The 21,676-nt window shown below is 38.3% G+C and overlaps 1 protein-coding gene across 5 annotated transcripts in view; it reads left to right on the top strand.

Moving 5' to 3' along the window:
• The window catches only part of LOC121367478 (beta-1,2-xylosyltransferase-like), a 31,213-nt gene extending 27,327 nt beyond the window's left edge, over window positions 1–3,886 (top strand). For all 5 annotated transcript variants that reach the window (XM_041491670.1, XM_041491671.1, XM_041491674.1 and 2 more), the window contains one exon: window positions 2,117–3,886. In XM_041491670.1, coding sequence (XP_041347604.1) covers window positions 2,290–3,750 — 1,461 coding nt within the window. In that variant the 5' untranslated portion in view covers window positions 2,117–2,289 and the 3' untranslated portion in view covers window positions 3,751–3,886. The remainder of the gene's footprint in view (window positions 1–2,116) is intronic.
• The last annotated feature ends 17,790 nt before the right edge of the window (window positions 3,887–21,676 follow it).

The raw sequence follows: 21,676 nt of genomic DNA, 5'->3' as shown, positions 1-21,676 counted from the left end.
TTCTTAGTTAATCGGTCTATTTTATTAGTTGCCTCTACCTGTGATTCCTGATTGGCAGGTGTGTCTTTGATTGGTAACTAGACGAGCCAATTAATTGACGCTGTCTAGACACAAAAATACATACCGATATTGTGTAAGATTACCTGTCGCCCCTAAAATGGTAATGGACATGGTTTATTACTATAAATAGTTAAGCAAAACTATTAATTAAGTAGACTTTCCCATTTAAAATCACGGAACTGACCAATTACGTAGTCCCAAAGAAAAGAAAATCATCACTTGGGTATCGTGGGTTGTTTTTGCTCCAACGTAGCATGCCACTAGGCCTAATAGTGTACATGTTTCTCTTTTGGATTATTTGACAGAGAAAAATACTATAACCCCATTTCGTTCCGTTAATGCAACTTGAAATATATGTAGTTAAATAGTTTATTATATTATCACGTCATTTATGTTGTTTTACCAGTCAGGTTTATTAAAGAGAAGCGCCTTGTCGTAAATTACTGCTTTTGTTTACACTGTGTAGACAGGCGTTGGTCGGGAGCTGACGTCAATTCGCCCCAAGCTAGAGTACTGGACGCATCGAAAAGAAAAGAAAATGGCTGCCCCCAGTTAATAGGAATAATCGCGGGGTTTTTTTTATTAACACTAAAATTACGCGTTTTTTCATTTGTTAAAGTGTCAGTATGTGTTGGTGGTCCGGGTATGCATCTTTCCAACACATATGGCTCATGTTTTAGTTTACTCTCCCTTTAATAAAAATGCACATCTTTGTGATCCGGCGGTGACGATACTACTAATTTTGACAGTCCAATATGTCTGTGAATAATAATAATAATAATGTCAGTAGTAGTAGTAGTAGTAGTAGTAGTAGTAGTAGTAGTAGTAGTCGTGGTGGTGGTGGTGGTGGTGGTGGTGGTGGTGGTAGTAGTAGCAGTAGTAGCAGTAGTAGTAGTGGTGGTGGTGGTGGCGGTAGTAGTAGTAGTAGTAGTAGTAGTGGTGGTGGTGGTGGCGGTAGTAGTAGCAGTAGTAGTAGTCGTGGTGGTGGTGGTGGTGGCGGTAGTAGTAGTAGTAGTAGTAGTAGTAGTAGTCGTGGTGGTGGTGGTGGCGGCGGTAGTAGTAGTAGAAGTCGTGGTGGTGGTGGCGGTAGTAGTAGCAGTAGTAGTATTTGTGGTGGTGGTGGTGGCGGTAGTAGTAGTAGTAGTAGTAGTAGTAGAATTAGTAGTAGTAGTGGTAATATAACAATGATTTTACTTTACTGGCGTCATGTTGTGAAAACGAATTATGATTTAACATGGTTTAGTTTATTTGTTTATTTTGTTTATTGTTGAAGGACGATGTGATGGTGTTGGTTAAGAGAACTGTAGAGAACTTAGTGAATTTGGGTGACCAGCATTACCACCATATACCTGCGAGACACGTTAATCAAAATATAAAAAGCATGGTAGATACAAATTAAATTAAACTTGAATATTTATTTGTGAGAATAATGAAAACATAACATATAAAAACACTATTTCGGGCAAGCAGTCTTTATTCGTGGTTTTTAGTAGGGGAAACGTGCAACTACCTAATGACATTAGAGAGTTTGTTCTGTTTAACGACACCACTGGAGCACATTGATTAATTAATCATCGGCTATTGGATGTCCAACATTTGATTATACTGACACGTAGTCATCAGAGGAAACCCGCTACATTTTCCAACTGCAGCATGGAATCTTTTATATGCGCTTTCCCACAGACAGGATAGGGCATACCACGGCCTTTGTCCAGCTGTGGTGCGCTGGATGAAATGAGATTGACATTAGAAGTTAATGTGGGTTTTAAGTATTAAACCTGATTTTCATATTTGCCTGTCGTCCTATAACAAGTCTCACGGTGAGAGTGTCTTACCCCACCCCACCACAATGTGGGTGCCCAATATAAAATCCTGGATACACCAACGGGCAGAACTGTTTAAAACTTATAAGAATTATGATGAATCTCTTGGTTTCAAGGATACTTGAAATCCACCACTGATGTTCATGTTCTGAATTCATTTATATTCTCCATTCTTGTTCATTGCCGGCTAAAACATATCTGCCAATATTAACTTTAATTTGTTATATTTTCAGTGGTCCAAGATGAATCAACCAACCACAGTTTTGTTGATCAGTCTTAATAGAAGAACAACACATCTGGAAGAGAATAGAGTGTTCCGTATTTCTCATACAAGTCGTTCGAGCGATTAGCCATTAAACAGAGATTTCGTTACTGAATTGGAACTTGGTTTGACCAAGACCAGATCATGTTTTGCAAAACTGTTCTATGTCCAAAAAACAAACAGAAGCTCTTTCATGTCCTCGTTGTGGTTTATTGTTTAGGCCTGACCGGTCTGTTGATTTCATGGAGAGTGCACGGAACCAGCCGTTCTTTGGATGCTATTTTATATCATGATAACACCATTCGAGTTGATTCTTTAAAGAAGAAATACTTCCCATCAGTGAAAGAGTCAGTGGCTGATAAAACTCTCTTGAACCCTGTGTATATAGGTGGAAACAACTGCTCAAAGAGGCGTGTAGTCTCGTTCTTCGACAGACCAATGTTGTTGTCTGCAGAACCTATATGCTCATGGCTGAAAAGTGAACACTCTTTGGGGAACTTCATTGGATACGCAAACGAATTTGCTCATTTACATGATGTCGTCGTAAATCCATTGAATGCCGCGGGTAGAAAGGGTGGAGAGAATATGTCCAGCGTGTGGAAACAGAACGAACAAGATGAATATCTGAAGCTGAAAAGTGGATATTTTTCTATTCAATGTAACACGTCGTTAGAATATCAGTTCTCTTCAAAAACTCATTTAAAAGAATGGAAAAATTCTCTAGCATGCGATCCTAAGAATAATTTTAACGGGATGGTGAAAATAAAGGGATTGACTATTGCCGTTCAAAGATACGAGTATGTTAACCTGTATCACACAATGACAGACTACTACAACGCCTTCCTGGTGATGCTGATCTTTAACAAGAGCCCGGATGACACTACGATTCTGTGGGTAGACTCGCATCCGTCTGGAGGTTTGGACCAGACGTGGAAGACCCTGTTTTCAAACACAATCAGAGCTGGGCATTTGAGAGGACCAACAGTCTTTGAGGACATGGTTTGGAGCATCATGGGATATGACAGTCCTCTTAATCAACACAACAGACCGTTCACGCCATATCTAGAACAATTTAGAGAGTTTTTCTTGACGCGTCACGGAGTGTCGCCTGCTAAAACGCTGGACTGTGCTCACCTCAATGTGATGTTCATCTGGCGCAGAGACTATATTGCACACCCTAGAAACCCTTCCGGTCTGGTGAAGAGGAAGATTGCGAACGAGGCGGAACTGTTGGAGACAGTTCGGAAGGCCGTCCCAGGCCACAACGTGACGGGGGTTCAGTTGGACGCGTTGCCCATGAGGCAGCAGCTAGAACTGGTGGCCAACACAGATATTTTTCTAGGGATGCACGGGGCTGGATTGGCCCACACCCTGTTCCTTCCTAAACACGGTGGACTCATAGAATTTTACCCCACTTACTGGAGTCCGTCTAATCGACACTTCCGTGCAATGGCCACGTGGCGCGGGTTGCAGTATCAGACGTGGCAGAACACGGATTCGTTTAATGAAAAGAAAGATTACTACACTTACATTCCGCCTCAGACTCTTCTCAACATGTTCCTTGAGGTGAAAACAAAAATGTGTAGACAAGTTGAGAAAAGATAACCTTGTCTGAAGCACCGGCCTCGGTGGTGTCGTGGTTAAGCCGTCGGATACAAGCTAGTAGGTACTGGGTTCGCAGCCTGGTACCGGCTTCCACCCAGAGCGAGTTTTAACGACTCCGTGAGTAGGTGTAAGACCACAGTACACCCTCTTCTCTCTTACTAAGCACTAACAACTAACCCTCTGTCCTGGATAGACAGCCCAGATAGTTGAGGTGTGTGTCCAGGACAGCGTGCTTGAACCTTAATTGGCTATAAGCACGAAAATAACTTGAAATGAAATTAAATATCTGATGCAATTTTTACATTTTGTCATACCATCTTCGCTTTTTTGTATTTCATTTTTTTTTCATTTCATAAAACACGTATTTATTTAAGGATGCAGAGACAAGCCTAAGTGTGATTGTAATATTTTGGGGGAGTGGGGGTGGGTGTAGGTATTTTGGGTGATTTTGTTTTCGATAGTTTTATTAAATTTGTTGAGTTGTTTGTTTTATTTTGAGGTGTTGGGGATTTTTGATTTTTCTTTTTTTCTTTTTTTTTTTTTGGGGGGGGAGGGGGGTATTTGCGGTTGGGGGGTTGGTGGGGGTATTATTATTATTAATAATAATCTCGGTGATCAACAATAAATGATATTGTATTATTGTTAGGACAATGCTGGATATCACTAGTTTATATGTGTATGCTTGTTATTTGTGAAAATTACGTCGTCTTTGTATTTTCGATGTGTCATTTAAATTATGAGGGAAACAAAATATTAAAAATAAAATACATTGGGTTTTTTGTATTTATTACTGATTAACCTTATCGACATGCTTTGACGACCTAGTAAGTATCACTAACTGACCTCACTGAACATGATAAAATGCATTTTCATTTCAAATACACTCGTACTTAATGATTGTTAGTAAACCAGCTACAGTGTGTGCATAATAAATAAATAGTAAACCTCGCGTGAGGGCATACGAAATTTATGGAACATGTCCAGAAAATAAAACAGTTCCCTACATTTCGAATGAAAAGAAGAAGAAGTTTGTTTTGTTTAACCACGCCACTAGAGCACATTGATTAATTAATCATCGGCTATGGGCAGTCATCAGAGAAAACCCGCTACATTTTCCCATTAGTAGCAAGGGATATTTGTTATGCACTTTCCCACAGACAGGATAGAATATACTACTGCCTTTGACCGGTTGTGGTGCACTGGTTGGAACGAAAAACAATACAATCAGTTGAATGGATCCATTGAGGTGGTTCGATCCTGCGACGCAAGTACCTCAAGTGAGCGTTCAACCGACTGAGCTAAATACCGCCTCCAAGAGAGAGAGAGAGAGAGAGAGAGAGAGAGAGAGAGAGAGAGAGAGAGAGAGAGAGAGTGTGTGTGTGTGTGTGTGTGTGTGTGTGTGTGTGTGTGTGTGTGTGTGTCAGTCATTATGTTATGGCGTACCTTAACGCATTCACAACTCAATGATTCGCAATATTGAGGCCGGTGACCTTACGTCTACGTCAGTTCAATTAATTATTAATGTTCGTGCTTATATCCAGTTATGGTTGAAGCACGCTAGCCTGATAGTGTAGTGGCTGGGGCTGAAAAAAGGCTCTAATTTAGGAGATACCCCTACCTGAGGTATAACAAGCTGATACCGGTCTCATTTGAACCGTATGGCTGCCTAGTTTTTGAAAACTGAGGTTGTAGTTGTTGAAATTCTGCACAACATGGTGAATTAACCCCTTAAGTGCTGGAACATAAGATAAAAACGGCAATTTTTATTATTTCCTTATTTAATTCAATAAGCATAAAGCACATGTAAAATTGCTGAATATTTCAGGGTATTTCTATGTATTGCACATGTTTCAAGATATTTCAGGGGTTTTATGCTCCTAAGGGGTAAGAACCCCTAAAATACCCCCAAATTTTGCAGGGTTTTTTGCAATTTTTGGAAAAACCTCTACATTTTCTCGTATTAAATGCCCAACATATGTTATAAAAGTATCAATTTTGATTTATTTTCTCAGGCAGGGTGTATCATTAATATGTCAGTTAAACTATGATAAAATGTTCACAACCTGGTGAATTAACCCCTTCTGTGACATGTCCGCAGTTCGAGTGAAAATTTTATTTTTCAAAAATCGGCATTTTGATGCAAAAATGAATTGTTAATATGGAAAATTGTGGAAAATATCAGGGTTACTATTAGAAACTGAGATTATGCAAGGTAGTCTGATGCTGCCAAGGGGGTAAAAGACCACCGAAATACCCCCAAATTCGGCATTTTAAAAATGATTTTATGCTGCACCGTCTTTCGCATTATATAGTCATTGTATGTCATAACAGTCCCGAGCCAGATTTGTTGAAACAGTTAGATTTTAGTTGAATCAGGATAAAAAGGTTCACACTTTTGAGAAATTAGGTTCAATATATTCTTATTGTTGCTCATTAAAATCCACTCACGAATCCTTCAATATACTGACACCTGAAATCGGCTCGCTACTACATTGTATGCATCTAATTATCGAAGAGTGTCTATCTCCACTGCATGTTCATACATAGCTGCGATTGTCACAGTCAGTTCAGCTACATGAGTCAATGCACTCCAGTCCTGCAAGGACACAAGGACACATCGTCCCCTTTACGCAGTTTTTGTCAGTGCCTCAGAGGTGTGTTAAGTCTCGAACCTCAACTGGAGCGGAATCTTGAGTAAACATAGTCTGGGTAATTCCACCACCTTCACAAGAGGACCAGCCATGACCAACTGGTGATATCAACGGTGGGTTTGCAATATGGTTTTCGCACCAAATTGTGGTTTGATACTTGGCACGAAGGCCTGAATGCATCCTCTGCTGGGGGAAGCATAGATGCTGGTTTGTCTGTGGTCGTGGCCATATGGAAACGTAGATCATTCAATGAATCCAAGTCTTTGCCTTTTTTGCCATACATCAGAAGCATAATTTTCCATGACAATGAAACACAAGTGTCTATATCGGCCTCATGAAATCCTTTCATATCTGACAATGCTTGTGCATTTTTGATCAGTGTACAATAAGCAGTTCGCTTACCAATTCTGTTGAAAGAACATGTGGTGTCACACCCAGTGATAGCGTGTACCGCAGGAAGACACGCACAAACAGTTGGTTCTAACTAAGTAACTATCTCATGGACTGGAATGTATCGCTCATTTTCAAAATGACCTGCGTACATGTATACCTTGTCAGCCAGCTGTTCTCTACTAGAATACTAGATCAACAGAACTAGGACATCCGTGTCGTCACAGCGAACAATAACCCTTGAATGGTCACGTGAGAGACTGATGGCATGGAGGATTATCTTAGTATCCGCTTCCTCCTGCGGACTTTGAAGAAAGTCAATGGGTGAGACTCCCAGTTCGTGTACTTATTTCACCAGCTTGCCATCACTGAAATCACCAGCCAGAATAATTGATTTCTCTTTTGGTAATTGTTCGTAATTGTCCACTATATGTTGAGAGATGAAGTTTGCTAGGTTGGACTTGTTGCTCCCATTTTTCAGAAACTGGCGGTAGTTTGGAACCTGTCTGCCTCCTTGAATCTGATATGTTAGTACCACGTTGTTGGCACCCCTGCGCTGCCTTTCGGATGATTTGATTGATGTCTCAACGTCATAGCGATCAAAGATTACTGTAATGCTGCCGATATCCAATGAAGGATTCCGGAAAAGTCGTAACAGTCGCTTCTGGACTATTGTAGCTAAATCTTGGAATGTTGTAAAGTGATTTTCATTCAAACTCTGAATCATAGCCATTCCATCAATTATGTATGCGGATGATGTGGGTTCAGGTTTGGTCGAGATTTGTGGCAACTCTGCTAGAACATCCGCACAATTTGCCTTAAGCTTCTTGGTAAGATCAGCTTTTGTTGTTTTCCTCATCGACCCATCTTCATGAAAGAGTGCTGGTGACACGACAGCCAGTTCATGGCAAAGTACCTTCCTCAAATCTACGTTACGACTCTGTGCGACAGCCAGTAGCCACCTAAACAACACCTCAGTATCAATGCTCAGCTTCCGGTCCTTGTTATTGGTGTGTGCTTTTTTCATATCTGAAAATGTCAACACAGTTCCTTTCTTCACGGGGTCCCCAAAACTCTTGGAATGTTCTGCTCCAATTCGTTCTTTTACGAAGTCCTCATAGGCTGCTTTTCCTTTTTCTGGAATACACTTCAGAGAATTCTCAACTTCTTGAGATACCATTTGACCGGTGGTGATGTTTAGAAGCGATTCTGGTACCTCATCTAGATCAAACAGATTTTGACACTGGCTGACAATGTATTCTTTCATGTTCTTCAAGTCACACAACATTACAGTAACTGTAATATCATGGTACAGAGAAAGTTCCAACTGTCATTATCATTATTAATTGTATTTATATACAATATATATGCTACATTTTGGGGTCCTTAAAACCTCTGCTAATAACAAACCGCACGTAATACCAACCAAAATGAAAATACAATAAGATTTTGGCCCAACATCGTAAAAAATAATACAATTTGGGGTATTTTGGTGGTCTTTTACCTCTTGGCAGCATCAAACTATCTTGCATAATCTCAGTTTCTAACAGTAACCCTGATATGTTCCACAATTTTCCATGTTAACAATTAACTCGAACTGCGGACATGTCACAGAAGGGGTTAATTCACCAGGTTGTGAACATTTTATCATAGTTTAACTGACATATTCTTTAATGATACACCCTGCCTGAGGAAATAAATCAAAGTTGATACTTTTATAACATATGTTGGGCATTTAATACGAGAAAATGTAGAGGTTTTTCCAAAAATTGCAAAAAAACGTACGAAAAAAATATTTTTAGGAAATAAAATGAAATTTAACCTAGTACAAATATTAGAACGACCAGAAACACGTTTAATATACAGCAACAAATATTGTATGCATAAAAATATATTTGACACGTAATTACAATCGCTAAAAAGTCCCTGTTATTGCAGCAAACTCAGTAATGTCCCTTTAATCGTAGCCAGCAGGATGTAACATCTCGCGAAATGCGATTTTAAGCTACGCCCTTTTTCGTAAGCCACGCTCCCATATCACAAACGAGTCTGATGTTTCCGCAGGAAATAAACATAAATATGAACGAGTAGGCCTAATTCCCTAGTAAATAATGCTAAATATAGATCTGTGTTATTGTAACGAGCATTTAATAAAATATTAAGTAATACAAATCAGTTTTATAACTGAGCGTTTTTCAATGTGTTTTTTCCTTCTAATCTGTACTTCCAATGTTTTGACGTACGTACATAGTCCGATACACCTGCCGTCAACTCAGCAACTGAGTTTATGACAGATGTATCGGACTACAAACAACGCTGCATAGTTAATCGTTTGTAAACGTGACACAATATGTAAACATGAATATATATACAGTATATGTAAAAATGAATATATAATCGTGGGTTAATTCATTATCTACCACCTACAGGTAAGGTGAGGGAATGGGGTTAAATGACCTAACAACTGACCTAACAATGTGGTACATGATATTTGGCTGTCAGGGCTTTAGATTGCACCAAAGCTGCACATGTATTATATATGCTGGGGGTAGATTTTGCAAAAATAATAAACTTCAGATTTCAATTTTATCAGGGTAGATTTTCCATTTCATATGTAATGTTAATTTCAGCTAAATAAATGCCTTCTTATGCAGACACTGAAAATTAAATATGAATATGATGGATTAATCCATTATCTAAATGATCAGGGTATATTTACAATTTGTTATTTGTAATTTTCATTTTCTATTTTTGTAAAAGTGGGGCGGGATATAGCCCAGTGGATTAAGCATTCGCTTGATGTGAGGTCGGTCTGGGATCAATCCCTGTCGGTGGACCCATTGGGGTATTTCTCATTCCACAACAAAGGCTGTGGTATGTACTATCCTGTCTGTGGGATGGTGCATATAAAAGATCCCTTCCTGCAAATCGAAAAGAGTAGCCCATCGGGTTTCCTTTCTCTATATCTGTGTGGTCCTTAACCATATGTCTGACGCCATATAGCCAGAAATAAAAATGTGTTGAGTGCATCGTTAAATAAAACATTTCCTTCCTTCCTTTAATTTTTGTAAAAATATACCGGGTATATGAATAACCTTACTGTATGTTACCTATCCATGCTAGGAATAGTTGTAGAAAAATGAGACACTTAAGAATTTAATAGGCTGGATTTTAGAGTACCTTAACCAACGGCAGTCCAAGATCATCCACTGAGGGTACTTTTTCCTTAATATGGTATATTAATTTATGTATTTGTTAGCTATTGTATATTTCAGCTAAGTAAACACCTTATGTAGACACTAATAATTAAATATGTATATCCATTATGTAACTAATAAGGGTAGATTTTCAAATTATAAGATTTTTTTTTTTTTTTCTATTTTTATTATTACTATTTTTTAATATTTGTGAATAACCGTACTTTATGTTTATTATCAGTACTAGGGATAGTTCTAGGAAAATGAGACAATTAAGATTTCAATAGGGTGGATTTTATGGTACTGAACTACCAAGGGTACACGATCATCTATTGAGGGTACTTTTCCCAAAATATGGTATATTAATTTACTTATTTGTTAGCTAATATATATTTCAGCTAAGTAAACACCTTCTTATATAAACACTAACAATTAAATAAGTATAGGCCTATAATGGATTAATCCATTATCTAAATGATCAGGGTACGTGTCCAAATCGGTTTGACCTGTACTCATTTATACAGTAATTATTTTAAATTATATATTTTGTAGTTGTTGGATGTATTTGTTGTTGTTGTTTGTTTATTTCTTTTTGAAATTAAGTTGTACAGACGGGCATTACAATGTTGGCGTTTAGATAACCGTAACCACTGGTGTACAATTCATCAAAATATCGGCGGGATTATCCCACAGAAGAAGAGAGTAGAAACACAACAAACAACGTCATTGATATACGCTACGTAACATTTAATGACACAATTTATTAACCACTCTGTATATTATTAAATACTTGTTACATTAATATCTACAGTTGGAATAATTTTTATATATACACCAGGACATTACTCGATGTCGTAAAATCTTGATGTCGATCAACCGTTTTCTCATGAATATTCAGTAGACGGCCTCAGACCACAATTAATTTCGCTATATGTTTCTATATAGCCTTAGTGGCTATAACATTTTTATTAATATCAGCAGGCCCGTGAAGTTTTGTATGTACCTTTGCCTGCATGGGGGACACACGCCCTGAAAAGGACAACCCCTGTTGTCCAGCTCTTTCTCCCAGCATATTGGTTTAAACAGACACACCCTCTAAACCAGGCCGGAGTACACCCATTTTACACAAAAAGTACTACTTTTGCATGGGCCGGAATTACCACAAACAAGTCTTCAATGTCAACAAGTTACACATGTTTACAAACTACATGCTATCCCCTGTCACTTCAGTCAAACAGTTGCCACTTCATAGCTGTCTGCCATGAAATAATCACAGTCAAACAGCAGACTACTTGCGTGGTGAAACTTCTGGATTTTGGACAACCAAATGGGAAGATAACTGTAATCTGAGGCCTATCAGTCCATTTTTTCCCCTAAAAACTGGCCCACACTAATGCATTCCAATGATATACATATTAAAGCAATGCTCGGTAAGTATCGGTATGTCACCTTTAAACTGAGAGTATACAGAGGCTGTGTTAAAACACCTACCACAGTGCCTTGCCATGGCCAATTTTAGCAATGGAAACTTGAGGGACACCAACTTCAAAATGTAATAACTTTATCAAATTTTGGAATTTCTTCATACAATGAGCAGCTATTTTTTCTTCTACATATGTTCTATCTGCACAGTGTTGTCTTGGAAAGATTTTGAAATATTTAAAGGAAAAAAAAATCAATCATTAGATTTTACTTCATTTTTAATTAAATATTAAACTTAAATTTAAATTTTTGAAAAACAAAAAAATCTAAAACTGTAAAATTTTGCATTTTAGATATGATAAGTGGAGGCTTAGTAAAGATATGGTGACTGAATTCATGATACATTATTAGAAATGTGTCAGAGGGATGGTGAAAGTCACAAAATTGGGGCCATTTGCAACAAATGTTTACACACTAATTTCAGGGAAAATTAGACATGATAGGCCTCATATTCAATTTTGACCTGCTGTATTTACTTAATCTACTTCATTTACTGTATTAGACATGTAGCCACTTTGTAAAAGGCAAAACAGTCCATATAAATGCATATTAATATGAATATGCCCTACAGATATTACTTGGGTATACACCATAATATTTTTTTTGTTGACGACAACTTTGAAAATGAAGATTTTGTTACAAAATGCTGATATAAATCCTACCAAGAGGTACTTGCACCATATTTGTCAGTTTCCAGTGATAACTGTTAACAAGTGTAGTCATGTGCCAGTGTCTGGGATACCTCAGTGTAGTATTTCTTGATTGGAAGGATGTTTGTAGTAATGACCACTGAATATGCATTATGGATTATTCTGCCATATGTATTACAAGCCAAATGTTAACCTTTTTGGCACATTTTCTGCAATAAACTTGACAAGTATACCAGCATCTGATTACTGAACACAATAAATACATTCAGACAGCATAGAATATTAGCCTATTAGATTTTCTAAGGATAAAAGACCATTTTTGAAAAATGACTGAAGTGTGTAATTTACATAAATGTAGGTGAAATGTATTATTAGAGTACTTAATCTTGTTAAAAACTGTATACTATTTATTTAAAGTGTTTAATTACATTTAGTAGTGATATATTCATTATATTTAGATCTTCTGTCCAATTGCAATAATTGAGAAACTCATTAAAATTCAATATGTAAAAAAAATCAAAATCTCAATATTGACTAACAAAATCCAACTTTTGCTCTTTTTTACCAAATTATTAGCTCAAAACTGTTAAAAAATATTGCAACAACCTGTAGTAACATCAGAGGTCATTTTATGCTATTTTGGAGGATATTGAAATTTAAAAGTTGAAACTTTTAATTTTAATTTTTAATAAATTAAAAAAAAATGTTTTTTAATTTAATAAAATATTTAGAAAATAAATAAATTAGTTTTCATATTCCTTGTGGTATGCACAATCAGTCTGTGTAATTTCACCTCTCTTGTTATAATACTTTCATCAGAATCAAGCATTTAACCGGTGTAATGTGTGAACTATATCAGGCCTCAGACCACAATTAATTTCGCTATATGTTTCTATATAGCCTTAGTGGCTATAACATTTTTATTAATATCAGCAGGCCCGTGAAGTTTTGTATGTACCTTTGCCTGCATGGGGGACACACGCCCTGAAAAGGACAACCCCTGTTGTCCAGCTCTTTCTCCCAGCATATTGGTTTAAACAGACACACCCTCTAAACCAGGCCGGAGTACACCCATTTTACACAAAAAGCACTACTTTTGCATGGGCCGGAATTACCACAAACAAGTCTTCAATGTCAACAAGTTACACATGTTTACAAACTACATGCTATCCCCTGTCACTTCAGTCAAACAGTTGCCACTTCATAGCTGTCTGCCATGAAATAATCACAGTCAAACAGCAGACTACTTGCGTGGTGAAACTTCTGGATTTTGGACAACCAAATGGGAAGATAACTGTAATCTGAGGCCAGACGCTCACTAGCTGGGGAAATTCCAGACGAGGCAAGCGCCTAGTCTGCCTCATACTGGCTACGCCATTGGGCAGCCGCTACCGGCAAGGTAACATTAGCTCGCATGGCTAGACTTATTCATTATAGTGCGAGGTTCATAAAACCACCTGATGACATTTTCAAAATTGCATGCCATTTATATGGCGGCCATTTTCCAAGATGGCTCCTGCCATAGTAAAGTGATTTTGAAATCAAATCATGTAGTTTGGTGTGAGGATTGTCAAAAGTATGCTTCCAGACCAATTAATGTACTAATCAAAATTATTCACCACCATGCTTTTGCTTATTACACACAGTTCATTAAAATCGGTGAAATGATAACTTTAAAACTGATTTATGACTATGATAACGTGTTACTGTATACAAATAACAGGTATACTAAACATTAAAATGGTGTCTTTTATGAATGAACAATGCATTAAAACACTTAGAAGTTTGAAACAGACAGTATGACACTGAGTGTCACTGATCATGACTCAATTATTACACCTGGCAGATGTAACCACCCCTATCAGGTCTCATGATATCTATAACCATGTGTATCCAATAGCCGATGATTAATGAATCAATATGCTCTAGTGGTGTTGTTAAACAAAACAAACTATTAATTTTCGTTTTTATATCCAATTACGGTTGAAGCACACTAGCTTGGGTACAGCCATCAGCTTTCTGGACTGTTTGTCCAAGGTAGGGTTTAAAAATAAAGAGGTCAGTGAAAGAGTTATTACACCTGGTGTAATAAATATTATATAGTTGAGCACTGTTGTGTCGATCTTGTTTGAGTCGATATATCGCTTGTGTCGATATGACTGACCGGTCCCGGCCAAAACGTATTAACTATCATATTATTATCTCGGTTCAATCGATACGATATTACGTTTGTGTCGATATATTTTGGGTTCCCAACTTAGACCTTTATTTTGAAAAATATCTCTCTATGTGTCGATATTAATATTATGTGGAGAACATAGTGGATAAAACTAAATATTTTAAAAGGTATATGAATAGCGCCATCTGAAATCAAAGTCGTACCGGTATTATGAGCACCAACCATCAAACGAGTTACCGATATTTGACTGTAAACATATATGATTTGTAATGATTGTAACATTTCACATATGAGATGAACGAATGTTACCTAAAACATAGATTTTTATTAAATGGTTACCGGCCTCAGTGGCTTAATGGTTAAGCCATTGGATTGAACTTAAGGCTGGTAGGTACTGTGTTCAGTTCTCGATGCTGGCTCCCAGAACGAGTTTCACGTCTCGTCGTGTAGGTGTAAGGCCACTACACCCTCTTCTCTCTCCCTAACAACTCGGTGGGTAGGCGTAAGGCCACTACACCCTCTTCTCTCTCCCTAACAACTCAGTGGGTAGGCGTAAGGCCACTACACCCTCTTCTCTTTCCCTAACAACTCAGTGGGTAGGCGTAAGGCCACTACACCCTCTTCTCTCTCTCTAACACCTCAGTGGGTAGGCGTACGGTCACTACACCCTCTTCTCTCTCCCTAACAACTCAGTGGGTAGGCGTAAGGCCACTACACCCTCTTCTCTCTCCCTAACAACTCAGTGGGTAGGCGTAAGGCCACTACACCCTCTTCTCTCTCCCTAACAACTCAGTGGGTAGGCGTAAGGCCACTACACCCTCTTCTCTCTCCCTAACAACTCAGTGGGTGGCGTAAGGCCACTACACCCTCTTCTCTCTCCCTAACAACTCAGTGGGTAGGCGTAAGGCCACTACAGCCTCTTCACTCTCCCTAACAACTCAGTGGGTAGGCGTAAGGCCACTACACCCTCTTCTCTCTCCCTAACAACTAATAACTAACCCTTTGTCCTGGACACACAGTCCAGATACCTGAGGTGGTTACCAGGACACAGTGTTTGAACCTTAATTGGATATAAGCACGAAAATAAGTATAATGTAATGGTTTCACTGAACTTAAAAGAAAACGCCAGCAGACGACGATTGTTACAGAATGCAACAAGTCATATGATACCAATGTTTCCGCTATTAGTCAAGAGATCTCGGAGTATGAATATGTTCCATTGTCACACCTAGTAACCAGAGCCGTAGCTAGGATTTTTTGTTGGGGGGGGGGGGGGGGGGCTGAGTAGTTAATAGTCTAAAACTCCTTAAACGGTTAAGAAGAGAATTTTCTTTAAGTTTCTATTCTATTTTCCGGATTTTTTGTCTGCCAGATAATTCCAGGCCAATCTCAATTTTACTCGTAAATCTCCAAGTTGATTTATTTTAGTCATTCGAACATGGTACACAGGTAACACTATAGCACTGAATCTTTAGAAAACAACCTGGGTGCTAGTAAGTACAGCACGTAAATAGCCATGCAGCACTCAATACAAATCATGCTGAACAATGAAAAACTGAATACATTACTTGGTGAATATATAGACAAGTCATTGACCTGGGCCAAGTCAGAGGTTGTGCCCACGACAGTTATCTGATGGAAGCATGCCAACAATTACCTATACCCACCTGGACCATACAACCGGCCTCGGTGGCGTTGTGGTTAAGCCATCGGACAAAAGGCTGGTAGGTACAGGGTTCGCAGCCCGGTACCGGCTCTCACCCAGAGCAAGTTTTAACGACTCGTTGGGTAGGTGTAAGGCCACTTATATCCTCTTCTCTTTGACTAACCACTAACAATTAACCACTAACCCACTGTCCTGGGCAGACAGCCCAGACAGCTGAGGTATGCGTGCCCAGGACAGCGTGCTTTAACCTTAATTGGATATAAGCACGAAAATAAGTTGAAATGAAAAAAGAAATGGACCATACACATTAGACAAGTGATTTCAAGATTGGCCTCTACAATCTCATTTCTCGGGAGACTTATTAAGCATATATAATTCCAGTTCTCGACTTTGCTGCTATAGTTTGGGTACAGTGTGCCATTGTTAACACCGTCTAAAGATATGTTTAGGGAACTAAATATTTTACTTTGTCCCCGACAGAATAAAATACGACATCGGAATCTTATGGTTATTTCTCCAGAATATATTACATCTCTCCTAGCACCAATATCTAATATTATAATCTAAGATCCACTAGCAATGACACGCTTCAGTTATCAAGGCCTTCGCTGAAATATGTAAAAAGTCATTCAGTTATTCAAGTGTACAGATATGGAATACAATTCCTTTTGATATTAGACACCAAACGTCGGTTGCGAACTTCAAACACGTAGTTTGTTTTGGTATTTTGTTGTTGTTGTTGGGATTTTTTATGTGTTTGGATTCTGTTTTATATATATGTTCAGTATCTGTAATGTTAATAGTGCACAACTAACAGGTGTCTGTCCAGTAAGAGATTTAAAACGTATCAGCAATAGTCGTACTTTTTATACTTTCTAGATTTAGGATTTTTTAATGTGTATTTCTAGTCAATTCGTAGGGCCTATGCATACATCTATAGCAGTAGTGTAACAGTACAAAGCATATACAGTATTAAGGCCCGGTGGAAGGTTAGCTTGTGCTAAACTTGTCTCCCACATTAAATAAAGTTATTATTATAACCACGGGCGTAGGAAGGTGCTACAAAGTGGGGGCATACACACACACACACATATAAATACATGTATAAATAGATTGTAACCAAATGGTTTTATTGTTTTAATGATTTTATTATGCACAAAACACATGCACCTAAACCTGTCTATACATTTGACCTCTGACCTGGACCAGTGACGATCAACCAATAGACTGGCCAGCTGTGTTTGACCCAGTTGGTGGTTATTCATTGTCACCTGTCACGAACTGCACAGGCTAGGTACTCTCGATCTGCCTTTAAACTATACTGGGATAATTGGTGAGTTATATTTCCACTTTTCTAATTCACTTTACTATGTTACTAACATATATAAAGTACAGTTTATAAATTACAAATAAGGTTTAAATAAATAACTACAATTAACATTTACTTTGATAAAGGAATAAACTGAATTAATGTATTAGAATTTGGGCGTGGCACTTACGCTGTAACAATAATGGATATTCCTATAGCCAAGCCATAATTAAATGAGTCGTTATTATTGTTTTAGAAATGTATGTGAATAGTGTGTATGTGTGTATATTAAATTAGAATAGTATTCATTTCATTTTACTTGTTTCTTGTAGACGTTTTGACGGTTTTCATGATGTTACCGCCCTAAAGCCCACAGCTAAAGGTACTTGTATTTCAATGTGTCTAGGTAAACCGTATCACCTATGAGGACAATGTTTGTGTACCTTACTTTTATTTTATTATACTATATATCGCCATATGTGTAATGATTTAAGATTACCGGCGATTGATTAATGTTCAGTCGGTTAACGTACGGTAATTCGGTATTGTGTATATAATGCCTATATTTGATGTTTACTGTAGCGATGTTAAATATTACTCAATGTATGGTTATTTCTTTTGTTTAAGCGATTTGCTATGATATGTACATAATAACTAGACTGCAGAGTCTATTTATATACTCTGTCAAAAAAGAAACGCATAGGCGAAATATTCATGGAATTATCTCTTTAATATAAAGTGGCATAATTTCGTTATTTATGATCGTATCACAGTCAAATGTGACATGAGTATGTGGCAATGTTCTTGCTATCGACTGACGGCAGTGGAGGCGTTTTTGTCACCAAACAGCGTCGCAAGAGGGCGCTGAAATCAGTACCTTGTGGCCCACCAGCAGCAGCAATCACTGCGCGACATCTCCTTGGCATAGACTGAATGAGTCTCTGAATTCGGGCACCTGGAATCCTAGCCCATTATTCCTGCAGTGCATGTGACAGTTGCGGAAGCGTCTGAGGCTCCGGGTCACGCTGGCGTACACGTCTGTCTAGTTCGTTCCATAGATGTTTAATGGAGTTGAGATACGGCGATCTAGATGGCCATGAAAGCACATTAATGTTCTCATTCTGTAGGAAATCCATTCTTACACGTGCCGTATGCGGCCTGGCATTGTCCTGCTGAAAGAGTTCTCTCTGTCGATCCAAAATGGGAAGCATGTGACGGCGAAAAATTTCATCCCGGTAGCGTACAGCTGTCAGGTTGCCTTGTACGAACACAATTTCACTTCTGCCGGTGTATGAGATGACTCCTCACATCATGACACTCGCTCCATCCACCGAATCTGTCAACTTAGTGACCAGTTGTTGGCAAAACGTTCATTGCGGCATCTGTAAACACGTTGCCGTGGATCACGTCGCTGTAGAAGGAAACGTAACTCGTCGCTGAACCATACTCGCCGCCAGTTTTCCAAGTTCTATCCTTGTACATTCGTGCACCAGCGAACACGTAAATATCGATGTTGACGTCGCAGGACGGGGCCAACATACGGTCTCCTAGCCCGTAAACCAGCTTCTCGAAGTCTGTTCCGAATGGTTTGTGCAGGCACCCTTCTCATAACAGGTATGCGTCCAGCAGTCTTAGTTGCTGTGGCAGTTCGGTGACGCAAGTGCAGAACCCAGGTGTAGCGATCTTGCTGCAGTTATTATGCGAGATCTTCCACGAGACGTGAAATGGTGCTCTGATGGACGTTCATGTGGCGTGCGACTGCTGACTGCGATTCACCTAACTGGAGGCGGCCTATTGCAGTGTTTCGATTCGACAGGTTTAGTCTTGGCATCTTGTAACTTGTCTACGTCGAAATGGAAATGAGACATCATTGCGAGCATTGCAGCTTTAAATACCCATCACTACCCCAATCTTTTAGCCGAGTTTCACGTGCATTCGCCAAAATCTGACCATTTCACGCCGATTTCCTGCAATTGTAACACAACGTGCCACGACGTGCGTTAAGTTTGTTTTAGGGTGCATGTGGGCATGCTGTCCCATTCCAGGAACATTAACAAACATGGTCATTCAGCAACATTGTAAAAAAACCCACGATATTTTGTAAAATCAAACACTTTTCTTCTTCCCCTATCACCTATGCGTTTCTTTTTTCACAGAGTATACAAAATGTATATATTTTAATGTGTTTTAGTATGGTGTTTTAGGACTATTTATGTGTAGTTGTGAATGTATTTTCATAATGCCATTTTTGCTTATAGGGTTTGTTACGACTATATTTAACCTATTCTCCGGAATAAAGAACCCTATTAAACAATCTTCACCGAGTCCAGTTGTCTGTTCGGGGGAAGTAACAATATAAAAATCATCTCTGCTGCTACAAAGTGGGGATACATGACCCCTTGCCCCCCCCACCCCCCCCCCACCCCCCGCTTCCTACGCCAGTGATAACCATAACCCTTTTTTAAATCAGGGGTTTGGGGGTGGGTAAGAAAGACTTGCCTATTTTTTGTGTTTTAGGCCAACCGTACATGTTCCTAAGGAGATTTTCTTCTTTTAATGTTTTCCGGGAGACATGACCCCCCTCTCCCCCACCCGTACTCCCACTGAACCTTCGCTCGCCACAGTCTACACACTAATGCACACGCGCCTGGTTTCATCCTTTACACTGATGACACAGGGTTCGACACATTCACTAGCCCTTGGTCGCAGTTAGTTGATTTTCTTTCTGAGCTAGTGGATACTATCATCTGTATTTGATTACTATAATACATAGGGCACCAGCCAAACGTTTTGTGAGGGATAGTGACTTTTTCAAGCATTTGTTGAACCCTGGATTACAAAAACAATAAATCTATCCTTTTTGTCAACGTTCTTGTACCAAATCAATGTCTATTGCCGACATTTACTAATGAAACTGATGTTTAAGCATCGTATCACTGGGATTTTTCTCGTTCCTACCAGCACACCACAACTGATCAATGGCCGTGGTATTGGCTTTCCTGCCTGTGGAAAAGTGCATATAAAAGATCCCTTGTTGCTAATGAAAATATGTAGCGGCTTTCCCCTGATTACTATGGGTCGGTATTACCAAATGTTTGACATCCAATAGCCAATGATAAAAATAATCAATGTGCTCTAGTGGTGTCGTTAAACAAAAGCAAACTTCGTATTGTAACCGGGTGTTTTAAACTACATTCACTGCACACATACTATTTTAAAACACTGTTCACATAGTTTTATTCTGTCAGGTTATACTTTCTTTGTTTTCCTGCTGTCTTTGGTTTTCTGTGCTTGGGTCGTGCTCACTGACAACTCAGTTCTTGCAAGCCCAGTGTCATTGTTTCTCTGTTCTGTTGGTCAGAAGCTTTATGACATTCAAGGAGAACAGACCACTTTTATGAGAAGACAAGCTTTTGTTCACATCAACTGCACAACTAACATTCACAGATAATTTTAAAGGTAAATACATATTGTACATGGTTTACACATTAACTACCTGTTTTAATTACTTATTTTAATCAAGAATTGAGATTAGGAGATTTAGTGATTAATAATATAGTAATATTATTGTAGTTATGTTAAATATAACGTTGTGACTTAGCTTGATTAGCTTTTTATTAAATGGTTACTTTCTATTTATAGAATAGCTAGTAGAATAGGTTAAAGTCTATATTTTCTCTCATAAATGATTATACTACATGTATTTAATTTACAGTATTTAATAAAGTAACATAATAACTAAGTTATTATAAGATATTTGTTTAATAGTATGTGTACACGTATGGATTTATGTGTACTTAATTTGCATGCACTGTTTTCAACCTCTTATGTAGGCCTATCGTGTGGTAAACTTAGCTACATAGCGGCCAGTTTAGTGTTCATTTGAAGTGTAGAAATACTAATAAAAAGGTAGCTATTTGGACAACTGTCTTTTTATAAATATCCATATGCTTTAAAACTGAATGAATGAATGTTTAATGACACCCCACCATAAAAATACATCGGGTATTGGGGGTCAAACTATGGTAATGCAAACAAATAAGGTGATGATTAACATCAATATAAAAATTCAAGATATAAATAAAAACAGTGTAAAGAACTGTGCAAAAATACAAATATCACAGATAGATACTGACTTTTACTCAAAATTTCAATTTGTGCTGTATTGGCCATTCTCAAAGAGAATGATACACCCCTGCACCACGGTGAGGTTACAGCACGCGCAGGGGCTTTAAAACTGAATGCTTATGCTCACCGAAACTGGTTCACCAATGAAGAACAACTATATAACAAATAAAAGTTTATTTATTGTCAATGGATAACAGTATTTTCACAAATAATAAATGTCACATATTACAACCAATCAGACCCGCAGCTGTTTTTACTCTGTAAATATTTCATC

This window comes from Gigantopelta aegis, chromosome 3 (assembly GCF_016097555.1).
Source record: "Gigantopelta aegis isolate Gae_Host chromosome 3, Gae_host_genome, whole genome shotgun sequence".
Lineage (NCBI taxonomy): Eukaryota > Metazoa > Mollusca > Gastropoda > Neomphalida > Peltospiridae > Gigantopelta > Gigantopelta aegis.
This window is presented reverse-complemented; position numbering and strand designations above follow the sequence as displayed.